The 25,385-nt window shown below is 40.6% G+C and overlaps 1 protein-coding gene across 1 annotated transcript; it reads left to right on the forward strand.

The window, feature by feature from the left end:
* The first annotated feature begins 15,114 nt into the window (after window positions 1-15,114).
* Window positions 15,115-23,685, forward strand: zc3h15 (zinc finger CCCH-type containing 15). Its single transcript, XM_030747903.1, has 11 exons — window positions 15,115-15,314; window positions 17,356-17,457; window positions 17,633-17,744; window positions 17,894-18,046; window positions 19,248-19,339; window positions 20,029-20,211; window positions 21,141-21,221; window positions 21,396-21,461; window positions 21,548-21,658; window positions 22,417-22,552; window positions 22,679-23,685. The coding sequence occupies exons 1-11, from the start codon at window positions 15,240-15,242 to the stop codon at window positions 22,888-22,890; spliced, it is 1,323 nt and encodes a 440-aa protein (XP_030603763.1). The 5' UTR covers window positions 15,115-15,239; the 3' UTR covers window positions 22,891-23,685.
* Window positions 23,686-25,385: the final 1,700 nt, after the last annotated feature.

Below are 25,385 nucleotides of genomic sequence, written 5' to 3' on the forward strand. Positions count from 1 at the left end.
GCGTGAGCCGGGTCTGCCCTGGGGCCTCCTTCTGGTAGGACACGCCTGAAACACCTCACATGGAATCCAGAAGGCATTCTCCTCAGACACCCCAACCATCTCAACTGGCTTCTTTCAGCGCAGAGAAGCAGGAGCTCTACTCTCAATGACTGAGCTTCTCACCTTCTCTCTAAGGCAGAGCCCTGATACCCTTCAGAAAAGGGAATTTGGACATTTGTATCTACAGCCCTTCTTTCGGTGACGACCGATATTCCGTAGGCACAGATGAGGAATGTTGATAGACTATTAAATCTGTGTCTTTGCCTTCATGCTTTTCCTTAGCAACAGTTTCATTAACTTCTATTTTAATACACGTTTTTAAATCCTGTCATACCAACAAAGCAAAGGCAGAGATCATTTGTGGCAACTGCAAAAAATATAACCAACAACTTCTCCAACTAGAGATTAAATTGACTTATTGATCCTGCACTGTGAAGTTAAATATACCACTTTTAAATATACTACTTTAATGTAGAGGGAGAGAGAACGTCCACATTATGGTGGAGTCACAGACACACAACTTTTGTTCATGAGACCAGAATACCAAAATGACTTGCTTATGGTGAGGATAAGATAAAAACTTAACAGTTTTCTAGCTTATCAGAGTGCTGAGCTCAGCCCCGGCCTGGAAGTGATGATGCCAGCACATATTTTACATATGCTTATACACACTCATTTCACAATAAGTGATCGATGGAGTGGGGAAGTTTCCTTTAAAGTTATTAAAAATATCCAGCTGATAATTTCACACCAGTGCTCTGCATAGAATAATTAATCTGATTGAGATGAGCTGATGAGGCCTTTTCCAAGCTAGCAGTCCCTGTCTTTTTCCAGTATCTGTTAATATTATGCTTAGATTTACCTGGAAACATGACTCTAAATAACTAACCAATAACTAACTATTAATGTATTCTCTGTGTGTATTAATGAGTAACATATGTCAAAGAAATTTGGTGTAAAGGTTAAATGGGTTTATCTTGTGTTTTTGCTGCCCCCAAGTGGCAAAAATATCCGTTATTGCAGGTTTAATTCACCTGATTTTGATCGTCACAGGAGCTGTAAAACAAAACCTTCTTAACTTGAAAACATAATCCAAGAAGCTCCACAGGCTCCCTGTAAAATCCTTCCCTGAAATTATTTTCTGTTCACACACAGAGTCCTGGATGATCCCGACTCAGAGTGGAGGTTACTTACGTGGTTCTTAGAGTTTCTACAGATTGAGAGGCAAAGCATTTATATAAGCAGGCACCTCTTCTGTGGAATCAGCCCCTAATTTGGATTTGGGACACAGACACACTCTCTCTACCTTTAAGATTACTTCAAAGTCGCCTTTTTAATTTAGAAATGGATCAGGTGACCTGTGGTGTTTATATGCTACTGTTGCACGTTTGTCTTCTCTCTCCTGTAGTTTCTGTTTTGCTCTGTTTGTTGTCCCGGGTCTCTCTTTGCTCCTCGCAGTCCCCTCACAACTCACCTGTGTAGGTCAGAAATCCGCCCCCCCTCCCTAAGCCTGGTTTTCCCAGAAAGGGAAGGGAGCTCGTCCTCCCCACTGTCACCAAGTGCTTCCTCATAGGAGATTGTTAATTTGTTGTGGTTCTCTTGCAAATATTGTAGGGACCTTAAAACACGAAGCACCTTGATGTTGACAGTTGTTGCAACTCGTGCCATTTAAATCTATTCAAATTGAAATTTTGTGTTTATTCATGATTGCTGGAACAAATTTGCAAATTTGATTCCGCCCGGCTCTATTCTATGAAAATGCTCGTAGTCTGAGTACTTTCAGAGTGATAAGAATAAAGCATTTTATGTTCAGATATCAAAACATCAGTGCGTGTACTGAATATGTGACTTACAAACAGCCCTTTCCCTTTTCAGCCCGTACAAACACTAACTGCAAAATTAGGGAAATTTCGATTTGACTTAAAGCCTCGACAGCAGGCTCCACTGCTGTTCCCTCAGCATTCATTCAGAAGTCTCTGAGTCCAAGAAGAGAGAATATAGCCACTATAAAACAAGCACTCAGCATGTAGTTAAATACACACATCCAGCTAAGGATGTTTAAACACCAATTAAGACGGCTGCAAACACAGACAGGTAGACATTAGGTGTTTTCCGACTTACATTCACTGAGGCCCATTCTCTTTTTTCTTCATGGAGGCAAATAATCTGCTGTCTCTGCAGCTGAAACGGTGTGCTTCCTGTCAGAAGCCCTTGTGTCCATTTTTAATGATGCTGGCTAACTAAATTAGCTAACTGAAGCCCATTAAGAACACTGAAAACTCCCCCTTTTTTTTCATTTAAATTGCTTGCTGTCTGCTTTGTTTGTTCAACCAACAGTGTCTCATTCTGCCTGTCCTGATACAGTTTTAATCACAGATGGTCAGCTTCACCTGGTTTCCCTTCACTAGACACAAAATTATCTCAGCTGTGGCAGGGCAATACCTTCTTCACCACACAGGCTACCACTGCAGTCCAGAGAGACTGAGTTTTGAAACTTCCCATAAAATAAATATAGCAGTGACCAAAAAAAATGAACGAATAAGTGATTGGAGAGTCACTGGTGTGCTTAACACTGATGCGAGTTTTATAAGGTGGCACTACAGACTGTTTATCTTTTTATTAATCTTGCTCTGCAGGCGAGGAAACGCTTGGTTTCCTCAATGTTTTCACCTTTTTTTTGATCATAGTCATCTGCCCTTCATGAGTGCACCTGGTGCAGCAGCTAAAGAAGGCGATACAGTTTACCACTGTGCTTTATTAGTCTGTGGAAATCGTACATGTCACTGTTTCCTGTACGCTGCAGCTAAGTGGTGTCTCTGTATGCCCACAGATTTTCTCATTGGTTAGTTTTTACATAAAAATATCTGCTTGGGCTGGCACACTTTTCTACACACACGTCTAAAAACCATAATCAATACGGCCTTTGCTTTCTCAATATCATGCAAATGTTTGCTCTCCAAGTCAGAAGAGAACGGTGCAGAAAAGCTTTTAAATATGCTGCCCATTTTCCCTGCAAAAATCGACAGAAGGTGCTGAAATTGTTGGGAGCTGGTTATCATGGGGGAGTGTAAGTCAATTTTAAAGGATGGAGAAAAAGTTGCTGTTGAAGCCGTGCTTGTTCTCGACATGTTGCTGATATCATCTGATGCAGCGTTCACTCACTTGTTTGTTGTTAGTTCTCTGCTGCCCTCTTCTCCAGGTTTTTTTTTTACTAATTGAAAGTATTAACAATGATTGCTGTTGGTTTAGCATGAGGTCTCAGACTGAGTTTCACTGAGGGCCACTCTCACATCAAGGGCTACACATGTGTAGTTTTTTAGTTTTATTCCATATAAATGTATGTCCGTTAATACAGCCTGCTCACATACAATTTGGTACACATTAATCTTTCAACTATAATTTTAAAAAAGTTTGCATTATTACTGGTTAAGCTGTCAAACTGTATTAAATAGAATTTGCTCTACTTTGACCTAACTAGAATCTTAAAAAGCTTTTTGTGATTTAATGCATCAGTAGTTCAATTTAGATCAATAAAAGGAAAACAAAGTAACACAGACCAGTTTTTTTTATAACACACAAGCATGTATGCATGAGTAATGTGGATGTTTCTGATGTGAAATATCCAAGTAAACGCTAACCACGTTGATCATCGTGGATTTATTTATTGCTAGTAAAGCTTCTTTTTTCTGCTCGGTGATGCAGGGTGTGTAGTTAAAATGTGGTGTCCAGTTTCATTTTGTCTGCTCATTAATTAGTGTTCATCATGCTGCTGCTGGCGGAGGTGGCCTTGGTCATCAAGACTCGAATGAAGTCCCAAGATATCCAAGTCCTAAACCTTGTGTTTCAAGTCATTAGGTGCCTTTTAGAGTTGCTTGGCTCATTTTCACAACTTTTCAGGGGTTTTTTTGGAGTGGAGTGAATTAAAAACTCCTTCCAGGTTTAAAATTTTGCCAGGATAGCATTACAATTGAAATTTAAATGTAATGAGGTAATTAAAAATTTAAGATCATGATTATTTTTCTGCAGGATAATTGATGCTGTTAATTCATGAAAATGTAGACGATGTGGATTACATGCATTTGTAAGGGTGATTTGATCTCAGCACGGTTTCATTTAATGCATGCTCAATTTGTCCTTTCTTTAATATTTGCACTAAAAGTTTTCCAAAATTTAAACATGGCCAAAGTTTCTAATAACTAATCCCTGTAAGCCAAAAGCTGGGGCTTCAGACTGCTTTGCTTCAGAGAGGGGTTTTTTTTCTATTCCTGGCTCTGTATGATGTCAGTAAATGGGAATATCCCTATGTGCAATGTGGCCATTGCGGGCACAAAGCCCTGCCCGTGAGAATAGAAGCCCCACACAATCTATTGTTTGTGAACGGCAGCCAATCAGAAAAAGGCCTAAAGGGAGGGGAGAACTTCAGACAGAGGATGAACTGAGGAGCAGCACCAAGGACCAGTAAAATGGGCTTATTTTGAACAGTGAGTCATGCAAAGACACTCTAGTAGGTACAAGAATTAAAAGAAACTATTAAAAATAGAAATACTCTAATATTCTAGAAGTACTCAGACTGGATTAAATGTTTTTGCAGCCCATTGCATTGCAATACCTTCATAAGACTTACATGCATGTATCATGACAAATTAGAAGACCCTAAGTGTTATTAATTACAAGAAGTGAAACCAAATTCATGGCAGGCAGACAATTATTTATTTAGGCTGAATGCAAACTCCCCCATGCTTCAAAATGGGCAGAGACATAGATGGACAGTAAGAGACACTGAGACAGACTGAAGGGAAGACAGCACTATTCATACACATGAGGATAGTTTGGGGAAAAGTGAACACAACTGGATAACAAGACACAGGCAAGAGAATCAAAGACAATGAAACTGAACACAAGACACTGGAGACAAGTAACAGGAAGTGAGAAACGCGGACACATGAATGACTTTAATCTAGCTGAGCTGATACAAAGGGATGGACCAGAAAACACGGAGGCAACAACATAAACTCTAGACTAAGACCAATTTATAAAACTAAAGTTTCTAAACATGCTCAATAATAAGCAAAACTATAACACCAGACAAAGAATTCAGCCTCAGAGGTTCAAAAATTCACAGTAAGACTGGGGCTAAGATAATAAACTAATAACCAGAGAAATGAAGAACAAAGCCCGGACACATCTGAGCAACGCAAGAGGCACGATGGTGCTTTGTAGCTGCAGCTGGTCATTCCAGGCTCCGGCTGTGCTGGAGTATTTTCTACACCAAAATGTGAGTCAGTGATGTTCCTCATTTCCAGTGGTTGCCATTTAAACTGCTAGAAATATTTATAATCCTTATTTCACCTGCCACCACTACAAGTTTCTGAATTTCACTGACGTGCCGTGGTGGTCCCAGTCGCGATGTACAAGTTGCTGTGTGTGTGTGTGTGTGTGTGTGTGTGTGTGTGTGTGTGTGTGTGTGTGTGTGTGTGTGTGTGTGTGTGTGTGTGTGTGTGTGTGTGTGTGTGTGTGCGCACCTTTGGTACTGCGTGCAAACTGAAGGCCCATCCTTTCAGAAAAACACACAAACACATCAAGGAAACAAAAGTCAAATTTTATTTAAAAGTGAAAAACCGCAGTGTGAGAAAACAACATCAAACTAATCTGTAAAACAGGAAATAAAAGACAAATAAAAAACCTAACAGCGTGGCACGAAGACGAGGCCTGAGCCTGGAATAACTCCAGAAGAAGCTAACAAGAAAAGGAAAAAGCGTGAGGACTGTGGAAAACTTCTGCCACAGCATGAAGCTGCTGGTATCTTGCAGCAATGGCCCTTCAACCACATATTTCTGACCACAAAGTTGTATTTAAGATAAAGATAAAATACCTGCACATGTGATAACTGTCTGGAGCTGCTGTATTTTAGCCTCTGATAAGACTTCAAATTCACTGATCTATCAAAGTCATACTAGACTTTGGTTTTCATATCTCACCTGTCTCTAAAATAGCATGCTCCATAATTGATTTTGGGGTATCTAACTTTTAAATTTCAGTTGAAATCAAAAATAGTTTGCGGTGCTGCTTAGATAAGAGTGGTTTGGACATGTGAGGAGCTCCAATCTAGCCAACCTTACACTGTGGCAAATTCAGAGTTAGCTTTGATATACGTCCTGTGTGCTGCGGTTAGACGGCTGTTCAGCAGGTTTTTTCCCTTTAATTTTCACCTCATCAGGGAGCTTGGACGGAAAATGTCTCTTATCACCTATTTTAAAGCAACATGTGAAGTTAGACTAAAAGAGAAGCCTGTCATCCAGCAGCACAAAAGCGGCACACACGCTCACACACACCTGAATGCTCGCACAGGTACAAACAGAACCTCACAAAGAAACTGATACATGCATTCCCACATCCATTACACAGACAGTCAATAAAGAAGCACGCACAGACCGAGGGGGGAGGGGCTGGGGAGACAGAAGCGAAACACATGCGCACACGCAGTGCACCACTGGGGGTTCGATCGGCTCTCTATGTCAAATCAGTGCATTCCTCATTAAAAGCCCTTTTCTTCTCTTCCCTCTTCTTTTCTCCATCCCCCCCTTTTCCCCCTCTCCTTTTCCCTCCTTTCTTTGCATCCTCTTCCTCCCCCCTTCCCTCTCCCTCTTTCCTTTTCCATTCCTCTCTTCCCTCCCTCCCACTCCTCTGTCAGAGAGCAGATCTGCCTGAATAATTTCTTCCCCCTGGACCAGCTCTGCTCTTTAATTCATGAGCCAGAGCGCAAGTGTGTGTGTGTGTGTGTGTGTGTGTGTGTGTGTGTGTGTCTGTGTGTGTGTGTGTGTGTGTGAGAGAGAGAGAGAGAGAGAGAGAGAGTGTGTTTCAGTGTGTGTGTGTGTGATTGTGTCAGAGAACGTGTGTGTGTTTGTGTGTCAGCAAGTGAGAGAACAAAAAGAGAGCAGGGTGACAGAAAGTGTGACACTGGCTACGCGTGTGTGTGTGTGTGTGTGTGTGTGTGTGTGTGTGTGTGTGTGTGTGTGTGTGTGTGTGAGCAAGTTTCTTTAATTTTATTCTCTTTTATTTTTGAATATTCACAAACTGTAATTGTAGTGTTTTGAGGTCCCTGTATCTTCATTTGTGTGCATCTGCATGGTGACAGCATGTGTTCCAGTACCCCTGTGTGTGTGCATGTGTGTGTGTGTGTGTGTGTGTGTGTGCGCGTGCTGTGATCTTCAACCACTCAAAGTCTATTTTTAACTTCAGGATGAAACTGGCTCGGAGTCATTTAGGACCGACTCCTCTGAATGAATCGCTTGCTTCCATTCAACATTAAGCTCCTTCCACTTCTTCTCAGATAAATCATTTACTTCTTTGCCACTCTCAGAAATTAATCTTTCAGCTCTTTCCGAACATTTCCAAATTAATTATTTGGTTTATTTCGGTTGTGCTAAATTGAGCCATTTAGCTGATTGCAAATCTTAACTGAAACACTCAGATCATTAACACAGAGTTCATTTCAACTCTAATCAAAATAGTTTGAGTTGAGCTGCACGCTTCTCACACGAGACGTGACTGGACTCCAGAAGAGGATCTCTCCCTTTATTTATTCCAAGTTTCAGCAGTTTATGTGTGTAAATTATCCTTCCATGTTGTTTTAATAAAAACAAAAAGAATATTAAAATGCAGGCGTGCCTGCGAGGCTTCGACAGGCTATGAATGGCAGCAGGTGAAATGTTCATCTATATTGTTTTATTGGCAATAACAAGAGCCTCAGTCACGGAACTGAAAGTGATTTACAGGTTTCATTTCAAGCTGCAATAAATTTGTCTTTTCTGTCTGAATTTCATCTGTTAATATTTCAGAAACACAGTTTATTAAGTCCTTAACGTGTAACAATTCGCTGAGCAAACGTGACACGACTCCTAACTATAATAAGCCTGAGCTTTACTGCCAGCAATCATCTGCTGGTAGGTGGAAAATATATATATATATATATATATATATATATATATATATATATATATATATATATATATCAATTTTTTCCCCTTTTTTGCCAAGTGGAGGATATCTAATTTTGGAATGAAAGTCTTCACTTTTTATTTGAAGTCTATTTGAAGTCTAATTATCTCTGGGAGTTTGTAATCTCTGAACATTCTGCTATCATAATCTGAACTCCGGTTTGAATCGTACAAAAACATCATTTTCTTAGAAAGTTTTTATTGTGTCACTTTCACTCCTGATTTGTCACATTCTATTCAAAGGAGCTGCAGAGTTGTGGTTTAAAAACCTTAACTGTGTATTTTGTATTAATGACACACTGCTGCAAAGAACAGTGAGGCAACGTATGCATTTTTAATAAAACACATTTAGTTATCTGTCAAACACAGTTTATTCTAAGAGACCGTGTACAGTCTTGAGTGGTGGCTGATGTGAGAGGGAGCCATTAAATTTAATCACACGTTATCTGTTTACATGTCTGCAACACTCTCTAATATCTAGTTCTTTTTCATTTTCTGCCATAGGGAGTGTTATTTCATTATTTATTCCCCATAAGGTGCATCATTCCAACTTCAGCAGCAGCTGGAGTTTGCCCTGTAGTGGGTGTGTAGGTTGTGTGTTAAATTTCCATTATTTCCGGGTCACTTCTCGCCTATATTGGCTAAAAAGATGATGGGAAATGAAAAAAAGGTTCTGTAGTCATTATTTTAAAAAAGTAACCACAAACTGAAATAATTAAAATTTCATAAGACTGACTTTTTCAGGGATTAAGAAATTGTTTAACATAGCTCCTTCCTGCAGTGATGGAACTAAATTAGGTCCTGAAAGCAAAAACAATTCTGACAGATGCTCTAAGTTTAGTTGGTTACTTTTGAACTTTCTGCTCAGAGGCAGTGCTGAAGCAAACCGTGTTACCACAGCCTCTGATGCATTACTGGGATGTCGTGTGTGTGTGTGTGTGTGTGTGTGTGTGTGTGTGTGTGTGTGTGTGTGTGTGTGTGTGTGTGTGTGTGTGTGTGTGTGTGTGTGTGTGTGTGTGTGTGTGTGTGTGTGAAGGTTAAACTTTTGACCAGTAAGTGTCAAAGTTAATCGGAAGGATTCAAACCTCAAATGCACGACATTAAAAAGTTTAGCAGTTTTAATGAGCGAAAACAGCAGAGAATATTTGCAGGTGCACAGTGACATGGATTAGGTAAGTAATCTCAGAGGTAAGCTGCTGGTTCAGAAGCTGCAGGGGATTTGGACAGGTTTCAGAATAAGTAGGTAACTATACTTCGTGTAGGGAGGGGGGCAAATGCTGTTACTGCAGTTTTCCTCTCTTTCCTCAGGGTGAAGGTTTCCAGTCTTCAGAGCCTGGACGTTATACCAGCAACGGAGGAGGTGAAAGTGAGTAAGGCAGGTTTGCAGTTAAGTATGAGGCAGGCTCTCCAACAGTTTTCCTGAGAGAAAGGAGGGGACAGGCAGGTAAGCACAAGGGCAACAAAGATACAAACAAGCAGGTAAGCAAGCAGAGTAATAAACCACCTGAACTACACAACCACATGCGTAGGTTAACACGTGGTGCTGGAAACCTGGTTTAAATACTGGATGGAGAACAGGTGTGCCCTCAGTCACACAGACAGGAAAAAGAGAGGCAAGTGGTGTACGTGGAGGAGGGGGGCCACGACAGTAAGGTTGTATCTGTCTGTTTTTTTTGTTGTTGCTGTTGTTGTGTAATTGAGGCTAATGACAAAGACATCAGAATAAGTTTGAGGATGAAGTTTCGAGGTTAAGTTTTTTTCTTTAGATGTCCATTTAGTAGCACCTCCAGCAGATCTTTGTCATCTGACTTCACTCAGCTGTCACATAAATCCTAAAATTTTCATTTTCTGAGTAATTTAATGACTCCTTATCTACTCTTTTCTCTTTTTTTCCCCGAATATGTGCTACAGTTTAAAGCCAGCAACATTCCTCAATCTACTGCTTTGACTTTCTACATTAACATTCTCACTCATTCATTCATATTTCCAGTTATCAGGCGGTAAACTCCCACCTTCTGATCTTCCCCGAGCGACTCACTGCAGTTCAATTCAATATTTATTGTCCCCTGAGATGAATATAGTTTGCAGATGGAGTTAACAATAAAATAATGAAATAGGAATACACAATAAAAAGCCACAGAAGGAATGCAATAAAATGTAGGAACGAATAAAATCACAAAAACAACAGTTTTATGCCACACGGGCCAGCATGAGATGATAAAACCCTGCAGGGAGTCAATAACTGAAATACTGCAATGAGGAGAAAAAAGCGAGTTATCAGTGCTGTTGGTGCTTCTACTGAAATGAATTGGTGGAAGCACTTATGACTGACAGTAATAGGTTTACAAACAACTTTATCCAATTGCAAGAAGACGTCTGAGTATTTTTTTTTTCCTACAGTGAGTGAATAATGGGACATATAATAATGGGACATATAATAATGGGACAGCTAGTTAGAGAAAAATCCTGCTGAAAATAGTTTAACATTGTTTAAAAATAGCTACTAGTAAATATCTCGTTTTTTTTTGAGCGCATCTTCTTGTTTGGTGCTCTGTTTTTCTGTAGATGACTCCGGATATATTTCCAGTGCAGCTACAATGATATTGAAAGTTAAAAGCACTACAAATGCAGCCCCATTTTTTTTTCAGTTATCTGAAACATCAACAGTAAGCTAAACATCCTGTTTTGGTGTCAGTCCCTCGGGATTATTGAGCAAAGCGCTCCTTTCTAGACTCTTCATTTTGCGCTGACTTTCAACTGTCACACGGGGAGAAAGAAATCCACCGTGAGAGCAGGAATACACAGCAATCTCTCCACCGACAGTAGCCTCAAGGGACCAGAGTACAATGCATGCAGCAGACGAGTTGTGTTATCAGTAAAGGGATACGATTCTTCCCTTTTCCCGGATTAAAAAAAAGAAAAAAAGAAAAGCACCGTCTCTCGCTATCACTCCTGCTGCTGCTATTGGTTGTTACCTGAACACAGAGTAAAACGCTAAATACAACAAGTTCTCATCTGCTCTCTTGGGATTGTCAAAAATGTAAGAAACCATCTTCTGAAGTAAATGTAGACAAGGCAGGTTGAGGGGAATGTGCATTACACCAAAAGAAAGAAGAAAAGAGGAACTTTAGCACTGAATAAGTCCTGGGTTGCAGGGAGAATCACAGGCTGATGGGATCTCAGCAGTGTGCAGACAAAGCCACGAGGTGATGGGTGGTCAAGGTGTTTATGCAGCAGAACACTTTTCCCCAATCTACAGCGGAGTTGCATGTTTTTCTTTTGGAGCAGGCAGTTGCCCAGGTGGGCCCGGCTGGAGGTAATCTTTCCTGCCCTTTTCTTTGCCCCTGGTGTCACGCAGCTCCTTGATGGGGAGCAGCTGATAGCCGATGACCTGCTCTGCAAGTCGGCGGTACAGACAAGGTGCTGCGGTTCGTCCTTGGAAGCAACAGGAGGCCGAGGCAGACTCAACACCACAACGCTTTTGATTATTGCTCAGAAAAATTAGATGGTTATAGGTTGTGCAGTGTCAAGTTTTCTCGGATACCATGGGAAGAAGATCGACTGTTGTGCTTTGTTAATTAGGCAGGAGATGTTTTCTTTCCATCTGCAGGCGTCTCTGGATTCAAGCGCATGTGTGTGTGTGTGTGTGTGTGTGTGTGTGTGTGTGTGTGTGTACATGACATGCATGCCCTCTGCAGAAAAGATCGATGTTTGTATGAATATGAAAAAGGAGGTTATAGGGAAAAATGTTCTTGCAGCAGATATAGTGATTTATTATACTCCACTCAGAGGGAGGAAGATGTTCACAGAAAAAGAAAAAGGAGGAGCAGGAGAAAGAAAAACACAGCGAAAGTTTGCTTGAGGCAATATTACCAGCCTGTGTTGTCTTAAAATCTAGCCTTCAGCCATGCAGTCAGTAGTAGTGTCAATATAGGTTATTGTATGCACACACACACACACACACACACACACACACGCACAAACTTGCCAGCTAACTGAGCACCATGCATGATAAGTGTGTTAGAAATAAATATCTCCACACTGGATGAAATAAAATAAAGTTTCAGCAGAGCATGCAAGCAGGGAGAAATCTCTGGTAACACATGGCTTGATAACACATTTTCAGCCAAGGATGCTGTTACTAGAGTTAATTCATTGTCTCACTCTGGGACTCATTAAAGCGCACAACTAGTACTGCCATTATGTGAGCGCCCAAACTGAGTAAATGTTGTCCCTTACCCTTGAAAACCAGGACTCATTAAAAGACACGGGAGCAAATGAGAGCCCAAAAGGAGCAGGCGTGTGTGACCCATTTTGGCTCATGTCTGTGCTTTGGTTTCCTGCGCGACACATACGCGCACGTTTGCATGCACACACACACACATTCTGAACAGTGAAGTGGCCGATGAACCGAGGCAGGATGTGGATGAAGGCCACACACTTCAAATGTGCCAAACGAAATCACATTAGTAACTTAAGTGAAATCTAATTAAATCAAGTTGAATCAGCAGCTGAAGCGGTAAAACCCCTGCTGGTTAGTTCTCCACCCCGCAGCCATGACACGATCTCATGCTTCTGGTTACAAAGGGGTTTCTTCTTTTCTTCTTCAAACGCAGCTGACTGCAGCTCTGTTCCTGTTCTTTCTCTTCTTTTTGTGCTTCCTATAATTTCCCTCACGGCAAACCGCAGAGCCAAGGTTTGCAGATCAGGTCTGATCCGTTACTCAGCCAGCGAATGTCATACTAGGGTTGAATTAATTAACTAGTGGTCTATGAAAAACAGTAAAATGCTAATAAAACAGTCTTATAGCACTGACCAGATGGTGACTCTCTAACAACCTTTGAATGTAGCACCTTTGATAGAAACACACATCTCCTTTCTCATGATTTCTTAGTACCTGGGTAATGAAATGCTCCTGTTATTCATCCAAACGTCTTCAACTTTGGCATGTGGTCTTTCTGAATTCTCGTGAATCAAACCTCATTTTTTGACTCACTTGTTCTCAATCTTTCTGTTTCTTGCTGTTTAAGGCTGCGGCCTTCAGCAGCAACCGAAATAAGCTGTAAAGCAAGTACTATCTTAATGGAACTTGACATAGTGGCCTAATTACGCTCCCCTCCAAAAGTACTCGACTGATTATGGACTGATGAGACAAAGATGAACTTTTATCAAGGTGGTGGAAAAGCTAAAGTTTGGTGAAAGAGAGGATCTGCTCGTGTTCCCAAACATACGAGCTCATCTGTGAAACACAGCGGAGGTGATGTCAATGAGCTCAGAAGCCTACAGAAACATTTTGTCTGTCAATTTAAAGAAAGATGCAACCGATCTGATTGGGAGATCTTTCATTATGAGGCAAGATAATGACCCAAAACACAAAGGAGTTCATCAGGGGCAGGAAGTGGAAGGTTTTAGACAGGCCTCGTCAATCTCCAGACTTAAACCCTTATAGAGCCCTTTACCTGCTAAAGAGGAGACTGAAGGAATTAACCCCCCAAAATGAACAGCAACTGAAAAAGGCTGCAGTGAAAGGCTGGAAAAGCATCAAAAAAGAAGAATGCAAAAGTTTAGTGATCAGTAATGCAAAGGATTTGCAACTAAATATTAAGTCTTATTTACTTTAATCTATTTAAAGTTTATCTGTTCTTTAGCTCACAGGGAAAATGGGTGGGTTCAGACAAGAGGAGCTATCTTCTGAACTGTGTATCAGATCCTGGAAATAAAAGCTGAGATGTTGATCTTTTGTCTCATACTGATTTTTTTTTTTTTATTTCAAACCCAAATGTTTTCAGTCAACAGCAAAAATAAAGGGATCGGCCTCCCTGTTCCAGTACTTTTAGAGGGGAGTGTATATCACCTCACCTTTGCAGACAGAACTACAAAGAATTTTGCATAATGTTACTCATAATACTGCAGATCTGTTCTTGTCAAAATTCAGTTAGTTTTCCAATATATCAAGTTATGGTTCTGATATTATTCTAAGAATATATGTCTGAATTTTGTTTACACTTGACCACTAAATCAGAGTGGTCCTTTTTTTAATATATACTACTTCTTGAGTAGTATCATAAGACTGATATTGCAATACTGACACCAGATGGTTAAATCTTATAACTGCAATGAAACGACTCCAAACCCTGAGCAGAACTCCATCACTCTACAGTCTCCCAGAAGTAATAAAATAAAATAAAATAAAATAAAATAAAAAGTGAGAGAGATTATTTTGACTGCTCCCTTACTTGTAAGAGGTCCCCACAGTAGATGGGTCTGCATATTTAATTTGGCACAGATTTTACACTAGATGACCTTTGTATAGCAAGCCGTGTGTCTCCTACCGGTCTTAAACAAAGATAAAATAAAGAAATAAATAGAATCTTATTTTCCTTCTTTTGGCTGCTCTGCTTTTGTCACAAATCACCTCTGACCCCAGGTATTTAAACATGTCTGCCTTCACTGCCTCTGCTCCGTGCAGCTTCACTGTCATACCTGAGTCAGTCTTACATGTGTGTGTCTTTATCGCACACATGTATTCTGCCTGCTTCTACTGGCTCTTCTCGCCAGAGCATACCTCCACCTCTACAGGTTCTCTTCCACCTGCTCCCTACTCTCACTACAGATCATAATGTTGTCTGCAAACATCATTGTCCATGTAGACTCCTGCCTGACCTAAACTGTCAACCAGTCCATCACCACTGCAAACAGGAAGGGGCCTAATTAACAAGAAACAACATTACAGATGTAATGTTGTTTCTTGGCATGAAACCATATTACTGCACACTTATCATCTCTCTTATTATTATTGAAGTTCCTTTTATGACTATATTTATTTATTCAATTAAATATTTAAATTACTAATATGTCTGAGATTTATGTGTTTTATCAGATTTAGTCTACAAAATATTATCAGTGTAATAATAATAATAATAATAATAATAATGGTTGGTTTTACCAAGAAAGGAACTCCATCCATCCATCCAAACTCTACCTTTTCTTCATTTTTCTGTAGACTACAGTACCCGTCATACCTTTCGGAGTGCGTGATGACGCCATAGAACATCAACAACTCACATGTGGCCTAGAAGGCGCCGTGCCGTGCTAGCAACAACCGGGTAATGTGGAGCTGACTTCCCTACAAAACCACCATATTAATAAAAAAAAAAATTAGACCGCTTCACGCGTTTTGTTCATAGCTGTACCTGAGCCAACATGCCTCCGAAGAAACCCGTCCCGCCCACGGGAAATAAAAAAACTCAGGAGAAGAAAAAGGAAAAGATCATTGAGGTAAAATTACACGAGTTAGCGTGTCGCTGTTAAGTGTTAGCTGATAAGCTAGCAGACTGCTAACCGAGGCCAATGCAAGTGCTGACAGGTGAATGCTAAAGTTATTCTGGTCTCTGGACAGTTGTCAGTGCTTTCTAACCGGTCAGTTCTTATTTTTGACTTAGTTACTAGTATTCAAATAATGGCTCCCTCATCTATAGTTAAACCTAACGCTAGTTAGCTGTCTCAAAGAAACCATGCAGCTAACTGAGGCTGTCAAGCTGCTATCAGGGCCGTGCCGCTCCAACAAGTGCCCACAGTTGTGTCCTTAAGGTTCATATCCCTCATTGAAGCCTAGCGTTAAAATTAAAAACCTTTCCACGAAGCTTATGTAGTGTTTTATATGGTGTGCTTCATAGTTTAAAACACAGACGGGCACGAAGGCGCAGTGTAACCGGCCTGCTTCTGATCGGCCTCAGGACTGCTGAGGGAACAGATTTGAAGCTGTTTCACTGATGTGGCAAACGGGCCAAAAATGTGTCATTACAAACTCAGTTTGCGTGTTTTTGTCTGCTAGAACACTTCGTGTTATAGCGCTGAACAGCATTTTACCGTCGCTTGCCTGTTCTCTATAGCGGTTAAGTTTAGCAGCAGGAAGTTGTCCTCAAGTAAATTGTAAAGGACAGCTCAGTGGGAGCACAGCAGTGGTTTGTCAGCTCAGATTGTGCTTGAAGTTTTTAATATGAAGGTGATATAACTGTATGCTTGACATCAGACAGAGTTGCAGATTTTACAATAGGTAATGTTGTGATAACTGACTTTTGTAGTTGAAGTAACTATTAAAACACTTGCTAAAACTGAAACCTGATGGAGTACAAATTGGTCCTGTGGGTTTTTAATAAAGACTGAACTTGGACTAAATAAAGATTAAACCTGGGATGAGAGCTGCAGGCAACGTAGTGACGTTATAAAACATTTAGACATAGAGGAGTGCAGTGTTGCAGAAGGCCTGCAATATCCTTCAGTTTTAACCGCTGTGAAAATTACCCAGGATAATAACATTTAGTGAGTTAATTTTATCATAGCAACATGACAGATTTTGTACAAGTGTGTTAGTGTTTGATGAATTAGCCACACATTTATGGTCAGTTCCTTCTGGATAGTCTTTATCTTCACAGACTCGGTCAGCTGCTGATACAAATTTCGGTTTCTCTGAAATCACAAACCGCTGCCTTCACGTTGGTGTTAATAGAACCAAAGAAAACCACAAACTTAGAGGTCACAATGTGTATAATCAGCCTACTAAAATCTGTATTGCAGTGTGAACCGAGGCTGTATGATCTCAGTTTTGATGCATGTCAGGTTGTGTGATGATTTGTGATGTGGTGTAAGAGGAATACGAAAGAAAGAAGCAACATCAACGTGACATGTACCAAAACTCAGAAATTGATGGCTCAGTTCATACCTTAGTTTCCTCTTTTAATGAGATGAATAATGAAAAACATGGAAAAAAGGTTTGCCACAGACCTAGTCAGTACATCATGAACAAAAATAATCCATACACTCATTACCTCAGCAATCTTGAAACTTTACAGCTTTCACCAGACTAGCACACTTAACTAGGCATGGGTACCACCGTAGAGGGAACCATCTTCTATTGTGGATGTGTTGTGATGTCCCACAGCTTGGGACTTGGTTTCAGATGTTTCCCTTCCTGACATCATCCAGTGTAATGCAAGAAGTTTTTTTTAACCTTTTCAAAGTGTCTTATGTTGAGGGTTTTGCATAATTTACATTTGTTTGTAGATGCTCCTGTAAAAAGGAAATTCAATGCAGGTGGTCTGTTTTCATTTTAGATTGAAGAGCAAATATTTTCTTAATTTAAGCACGTAGTATGCATATGAGAGTGTGAGTGATTATAGGAGTATTCAGGCACTGTGCTGCCTCATGTAGATTTCCACTTATACACTGCTTTTTGCTGATTTGTAATAATATGATACTCAGGGTATGTTTTTGGAAGTACATTGTGAAATTGACAATTATTAAACATGTTTTTTTGTAGGATAAGACATTTGGTTTGAAGAACAAAAAAGGGGCCAAGCAGCAGAAGTACATCAAGAATGTTACTCAGCAAGTCAAATATGGACAACAAAGTGCCAGACAGGTTAGCGGGCTGTTCTTATCTTATGTATTTGTTCCATCCTTCATCCTTTTTTATCTTGAACCCTCGAGACAAACACTCTCGTCTCACTTTTGCTCACTGTACTTCCTTAAATTTTTCCTAAGTAATTTGATTGGATCAGATCATCTTTAAATGTAGCTTCATTTGTTGTGTTTAGATTGCCCAGGCAGAGGCAGACAAGGCCAATAAGAAGGCTGATAAGAAGAAAGAGCTGGATGAACTCAATGAGCTTTTTAAACCTGTAGTTGCTGCTCAGAAAGTCAGCAAAGGTAACCAACACACAGTGTGCGAAAGACACGGCAGATTTAGCACTTACTGTGTGAAAATAATGGCAGATGTTTGCTAATGTGTGTGTTTGTTAAATTTAAGAAGAAAAAATGATGAAGCTGTTGTCTTTTTTTTTTCTTTTTCTCTGCAGGCGTTGATCCAAAGTCAGTGCTGTGTGCGTTCTTTAAGCAGGGCCAGTGTACTAAAGGAGACAAGTGCAAGTTCAGCCATGATCTATCCATGGAGAGGAAATGTGAGAAGAAGAGCGTCTATGTGGATGAAAGAGATGAAGACCTGGAGAAAGGTTGGTACACATCACAGTTAATCTGTATATATTGAAATGCTGTCTATTGCTGAGTGATGTCAACATGTGCATCGTGATTTCTCTTAGGGAATCTAATGTTTGTCATCATCGTCTATTCAATAAATTGAAAAGGCAGCCATCTGCTAACAGTGTGAACAGCTTTGGGAACTGATTGGTGTTTAGTTACGATTATATGAGTCTTAAGCCTCCTTTCTGGCTGCTTTGTTGATTCTTAATTTCTGAACACAATAGAGTCGGTGTTTTTCCCTGTAGTGCTTATAAAACCTAATGTTAAGTTCATTTTAACCACTGATAACTGGAATTGGTTACTTTAGGAATTTGAGTGGTAAACACTGAATTAAAGTAGCCCAATCTTTATCACCTTCATTGCCTTTACTTGGGGGGGGGGGGCTGATGATATTGCTCTATTATTTATTAGCGTAAGTACTTGCTGAATAAAAATTTGCAAAGCAGAAACTTGAATAAAAATTACTTTGTTTAAAATTGCTGTTTTCATCTATTGACAAAATGTAAAGTACTAAATGCAGCAAACAAGCTGCTTTCTTCAATAGTAACTGTGAATGTGTCAGTCACAGATGGCCTGAGAGTGATTGGTGTGAAATAAACCTGATATACGTGACGAGGTGACCCGTTAGCTGTCAGGCTACTCGGCTGAAAGACTTCCACAAATACTCACACCGAGCGATCAGTCAGCGCCGCTGCTACTGTGTTAATACTTAAAACACACTCACTGATACGCTTCATCATTTTGGTTTTAATGTTGTTGGATGCATGTGTAATAAGAGTCCTGTTTGTTATACATATGTATAATATAAACACTACTAACAATATTTTAGCTGTTGCGGAAGTTATCTTACAGTCTCCTTCCACTGCAGTGCTTAGTCTAGAACCAGTTCCACTCATTTCCACCAGAAAAGAATCACCAGTGGAACAGGTCAACAAAGCTTTTTTGTTCCAGATCTGATGCCATGATTTTATTTCTGTGGAAATTAACTCAGTTCTGCTACGTCTTGCTATTGTTAGGCATTTTAGTGATTTGAATGCGTAACCCCTAAATTAGGAAATCAGGAAATTTTAAAAAGTTGCATGTATTCCAATGAAACATTTTGTGTGGTTGTACTTTGTTGTTTGTTTTTGATGACTTAATTATTTTCCCAAATGTGGGACGTGCTCCTTTCAGACACTATGGAGAACTGGGATGAGAAGAAACTAGAGGAAGTCGTCAACAAAAAACACGGAGAGGCTGAGAAGAAGAAAGCCAAAACACAAATTGTAAGTTTGTTCTTATGAAAAATGATTTGTGAATAAAGATGAGGCAGGAAAGAAGAGCTAGATGTATGCTGGCCATCTGTGTTTTCATCAGGTGGTTTAAATAAGAGTTTAACAGTCTGGGAGACAGACTTAATTATGTGGTAAGGTGAAATACAGGAATTCAGGGTGTTTGATGGTGATAAAACAGATGGATAAGGATGAGGCAGGAAAAAACAAAAATAAGGGAAAACGAGTTTGGGAAACAGTTAATGTAGTTTGTAAATACAGTAAAAGTCAAAGTCACACAAATCAGATTTTTGCTCTCGTCGGATGGCTTCTGCAGGTCCCGATTATTCCTAACGTTAATTCCAATAAAAATCATCACCTAAATCTGATCATACAAGTCGGATCTTCGCCTACCTCAGATGAAAAATGTGGTCCCATTGCAATAAATTTCCAAATAAATGTGATTGCATAAGTCGGACGAGTTTAGCACTAAAGCCCTCCTCGGCTCCCGCCACACCTACACAAACTAACAACGCCTGGAGATCGCGTGAGTGTCTATACAGTCACGTGATGTCTGGATTGGCTGCACTGGGTGAAAAAGTTCATATGTGCAATGTCCAACCAACAGTTCAATGAGATAATTCCACTAATAATACAAGATGTTGTCTGCTTTACTGTCGCTTACTCCCGTTGTTTATCTGCAGGTGTGTAAGTACTTCTTGGAGGCCATAGAGAACAACAAGTACGGCTGGTTCTGGGTATGCCCAGCAGGGGGCGACAGTTGCATGTACCGGCATGCTCTGCCTCCCGGTTTTGTACTGAAAAAAGACAAAAAGAAGGAGGAGATCGAGGAAGAGATCTCGTTGGAGGAACTGATAGAGAGCGAGGTGAGGATAACTACAACAGCACTCTTTAGGGAGCCTTTGGGGTGAGTAACAGCAGCGTAGGCTGTCTTGAATGAGATGGGCTGAAAGGCATGAAAGTGAGGCTGCTGTCACTGCATTGCTGATGTTCAAATTATCTTTACTGTAGAGCGCTTTGCACTTTTCTCCCATATCTACATAAGGCTGGTGCACAGACTTATGCACCAAACCAAATAGCTATGAAACTCTTTCTGACACAAAATGCAAAAATGATTAAATGCAAGTAGCTTTTAGTCGGAGCCTCAACTCCAGCTACAAATGGGCAGGTCAGTAGGAGAGCAGTAGTCTCAGGGTCTGCTGGTTGATTGCTGGTCGATATGTTCCCATAGACCAAATTGTCATTGGTCATATAATTGCTGGTGTTACTTTAAGAGTGAGAAAATAACTTTCTGGGATTGGTCCATTGTATTTTTTGCAGCTAGATGAGCAGACTTACTAAGAACCCACCACTTTTCCTCAGTTTGCTCCAAACTAATTGACACCAGGTCGCAGACATCACTTCATTTTTTTTTTTTAAACTTTATAGCAGTTTCTGTATCAGAGCTCAGCTATTAAATATCATCTGAACTCAGCAAGTTAGGTTGACTGTGTTTGAAACTTCTGCCAACATTCATGTCTCCTGCTTTGAGTATGAACATCTTCTGGTAACTGGTATATTGTACTGGTAATTTTGTTGGTAACAGCAGCTCCACCCAGTCCAAGCTGGGTGTGAAGCGTCCGCTCTCACCTTAATGAACAACATGCATCAGAGTCTGTTATGATTTCTTTTTAAAATAAGTTTCAAAAAGTTCAGTCCCAACAGACCAGAGTACGTACCGTTTCAGATGATCTGGATCTTCTCCGTATGATTAATTTAACGCAGCAAACTGAGATTTCCCTCTTTTTCTCTCCAGCGTGCGGCTCTGGGTTCAAACGTCACTCGGATCACTCTGGAGACTTTCCTGGCTTGGAAGAAAAGGAAAAGGCAGGAGAAGGTTGGAACACATTTAAACATTTTAGTAGCATCACTTTGTCAGAGCAGCACCAGTCGTGTCTGAATTTAAGTGTCCTACTATTATTAAAGACTTCTGGTGACTCCAGTGACTCAAATCGTTGAAGCTTTGTCAAAAATTGTTGATCAGGATGTATTTGATGCTGTTGTTTAACAGGTGGACAAAGCAAGGGAGGAGATGGAGAAGAAGAAAGCTGACTTTAAGGCTGGCAAATCGCTAGTGGTGAGTGCAGCTGCTGTGAGATTTCGCTTTGACATCGATGCAGAAGCAAAAGTGTCTGAAAGTGATTTATATTAAATGATGTGCAGATAAGCGGCCGTGAGGTGTTCGAGTTCCGGCCAGAGCTGGTCGATGATGACGACGCTGAAGCCGACGACACTAGATACGCCAATGAAGAGGATGAAGATGAGGAGGAAGAGGTAATTATGACATTTCCGACAATTACACAATGCAACAATAATTTGTTGGCAGCTTAGAAGAGGCTGTTTTAGAGTAGACACAAACCTCCTGCAGTCTTTTTTGTCTTTGAGTTTAGATTGATTTCAGCTCTGTGGGTCTCGCACTGGAAATGAGACGTCCCAGCACAATAACCTGTGTTTGGTGTCTGCTATAGTTTGTGTTGTTGGTGTTAAATATAAATGTTTTGATGTTGGCATGCAGCCTGTTGTTCCCATTTCAAGCGACTTATTTCAGTTTCTCCGTGAGGTTGTTGTTGTCGGGCAGTGCTGAAATATATCAGGGGAAAAAAGTATTCAAATGTGAGGCCAAGAGTGAAAAACTATGCTACATGATAATTGACCCTTCTTGCCAGCGATGAGGGTGAGCCAGTCACAGATTCTAAATTGATGCCCTTCTCTGGCCCTGTCCAGCTCTCCTCCTGTAACAGTCCATCTCCTGGTAACTCCTCCAGGCTCTGGGGGGTGTGCCGGGAGAGATGGCACATTTTTTTTGGGACAGTTAGACTACCTGTGCACCCTGAATGGGGTGCAGATGCTGTTTTCTATCGGTAGTGACAGGGACACTAGCAAAAAGCAGAATTGTGTGTTAACCTTTTTTTTTTTTTCTTGCAGTTTTATTTGGACACTAGAATTTTCTAAACATTTACATTTCCCACTTTTTCAGATTTTCTTTGTCACACTCTTGCCTAAACTGGATGTTTCTTATTTAAAATTTTCAGATTGATACTACAGACATCCAGGACATAGACTTATCCCGTTTTGTTCCACAAGAGGTCGATAACACAGGCATTACTGTAGCATCCACGGACCGGTTCACCTCTAGGAATAAGACGGAGATGACGCTATCAGACAACGGTAAGAAAAAGCATGCTGGTCATGCTTACTAACTTTTTGTAACTTATTTAATTTCTTCAAAACTTGTCCAGAAACTAATGAGCGCAGCGGTGTGATTAACATTTTTTCCCCTCCTCCTTCCTGCAGAGGAACAGCTCAATGGAGCCTGTGGCGGCGCCGATGCCAACGGGCTTTCGGGGGCAGAGGGAGGCGGGGAGGATGGAGGAGGGGAGGATGAAGAAGAAGAGGAGGAGGAGGAGGAGGAGGAGGAGGAAGTACCGGTTGATGAAAACCTGTTCACAGGAGAAGATCTGGAGGAGCTCGATGAGGAACTCAACACACTGGTGCTGGAAGACTGAGGATGAGGAGGGGGGGGCAGGAGGTAGAAGTCAGGATGGACTAAGCGACAAAGGGATGGACTGATGGATGCATGGAGCTAAACATCAAAGAGACCAGACGTTTGAATGATTTTAAGTTTCAGAGACTCGAGTAATAAAGCCTGATTATATCATGACATCACTGCCTGTCTCTGCCCTCTCTGTTTTCACCTCGCATCATTCAGTCCTCTGGGTGTCCAAATTTCCACAGCAGGGCCAACTTCACGTCTCCACTGAAGGACAACTCGACTGTGGTTGTGCACTTTTTGTTGCTCGACAAACTTGCTGGCATACACTGACATTTTTGATAAATTAGGCCTCAAATGTTTCTCTCCTTGATCAGTGAAATATTGAGTATATTGATTTGAGGAGTGTATTGGATTTAAAATGAAAGAGCTGTACCTGTTAGACTGTGTTATGAAGACAGACTTCAGCGGCTCAGATCATTTTTCAGAGCCGAGTTACACAAATTGGAAGGTGAACAGAAGCAATTCAGCTGCTCTCATGCCAAAAAGCTTTAGTTTGAAGATGCACTTTCATTAAGTAGAGATTGTTTTCCCTTCAACAGATCCATTATTTCTTTTAGCTGAAGTCTCAGCTCTGCTGAAAAATCTATTTTGTTTCTTGTATAATTTTTCGAAGGAAAAGTCCAGACCTAGCTTCTTAAATGTCAGACCCCCGATCTATGAAACCGGCTGTGTGCCCAGTGCCAGCCTGGTATTGTAAATAATGTTCTCATGAGTTGCCTCCTAATTAAATAAAATTGCTGTACATCCAGTGTCCGCCTCTTTTTGGATGAAGGCCCAGATGTTGCTTAAACAGCACAAACCTAAAACCCAGCTGCTTGAGGCCATATCTTTTGTCTCTCTTTAACACCCACAGGTAAATCATACCTTCCACTGATTGTTGTCCCCTCCCATCCTCTTGTGCAGAGCGTCACAGAGAGACTGCAGCTAGCATCCCTCTGATCAGCACCTACAGGACAAACAGCTGGTGCCCACATGGTCCTGGGGTCATCGCACATAAAATTCAATCAATTTATTACCACAGTTTCCTGTTTTAATTTAATAAGCCAGCTAGTGTAACAGAAAAAAATAAACTTAATGCTTTGTTAACTGATTTGATCAACTGTTCAGTTAATCTGCTGTAAAAGAAGAGATGAGACAGAATAAGGTGTTTAACTTTTGTTTTTATTGAGACAAAAAAAAAGTTCACAGTCATTCAAATTAACTGAGCCCAGTATGAGACTACAGAGCATCGAACAAATAAGGACCAGAACTGAACTACACAACTGTCCACATCCAGCTTCATAAATCCTGTTTTTCATAGCTTATCAGTGAAGCGCAGCTGCCTGCCTGCAGCTTTTCATAAAGAAAATGCTGCACGCTGCCTGAACCAAGAGATTTCCAACTTCAGCGTTTGGTAAATAATCTGTCATTAAGTCAAAGAGCAGCGTCGAGGCTGAAATTCTGCACTTAGAAAGCATGAAAGCACAACACTGACCACACACTACACATGTTGCTATTCACAGACTGCTCGTGATTAAGACAATGTTAGCGCTATAACATTGTTATGTCCTATCAGTGAGTCGCTGCAAGGTCACTGACCAGAATTAAGGTCAGACAGGTGTCAAAGGTCGTGTCAGAGGTCGGGAGAAGGTCTTGATGTCGGTCGGTCTGTCAGGTCAGGTGTTATTGTGTCATGACAACAGTCGCCTAGGGAACAAGAAGCTGCAGTGTTATTCACAGGAAGAGAAACAACTCATCAGAAACTCGACATCTTTTCAGACTGTCGCTTTCATCACAAACGAGGAGAGAGCTGCACAGGAGCGCACAGGTGGCTGAGGTGAAGGAGCTCCCACACGGCTTATTAACGCTTGCACATAAAGCATCTTCACTGCAGAGTAACATTACAGATCTAAACTAACACCCTGTAATGGAAGCAGAGTACCGGTGCAACGCTTCAAGTAAAACCAGCACATTTACTACTAAATACTTAACTCTTAATATCTTGGCTTGTTTTTGTTGTTTTAAAACTGTGTTTCACTTCAGCAGCTACGATATTCTTCAGTTTTGCAAAACTGGATGTTTCCTGCACCAAAATTAAAATGTTAACTCTAAAAAAAAAAAAAAAAAAAAATCAAAATGATGCACTATAGTCCGGCTTTAAAAGCCTGTAACACAGCAGTAAATGCTCTTCTTTATCACACACGGCAGTAACGTTAATCTTTTTTTTTTTTCATCAGATGAAGCAAAAACTTCTGAATACGTCACTTTCATGTTTTTTTTTTCCTTTACTGACCGTCATTCTGACAGAGTACTGCGAGCTGCCCTTTTTTTCTTCTCTTTTATTTCTTTAAACATCTATCTGTAACCTACACCGTGAAACTGCTATTGGAGCAGCAATTACACATATGATTGGTGCCCCGTAGTGTTTCAGCTCGCATTACTACATCTTGGATTAACTATAGGTCAGGT

Source organism: Archocentrus centrarchus, chromosome 15, assembly GCF_007364275.1.
Source record: "Archocentrus centrarchus isolate MPI-CPG fArcCen1 chromosome 15, fArcCen1, whole genome shotgun sequence".
In the NCBI taxonomy this organism is placed as follows: Eukaryota; Metazoa; Chordata; class Actinopteri; order Cichliformes; family Cichlidae; genus Archocentrus; species Archocentrus centrarchus.

Coding starts and splice junctions, on each gene's coding strand:
- zc3h15 (XM_030747903.1), top strand. CDS start 15,240: ATGCCTCCGAAGAAACCCGTCCCGCCCACGGGAAATAAAAAAACTCAG. Junction 21,462..21,547: donor AGGCTGGCAAATCGCTAGTG/GTGAGTGCAGCT, acceptor AATGATGTGCAG/ATAAGCGGCCGTGAGGTGTT. Junction 22,553..22,678: donor GATGACGCTATCAGACAACG/GTAAGAAAAAGC, acceptor TCCTTCCTGCAG/AGGAACAGCTCAATGGAGCC.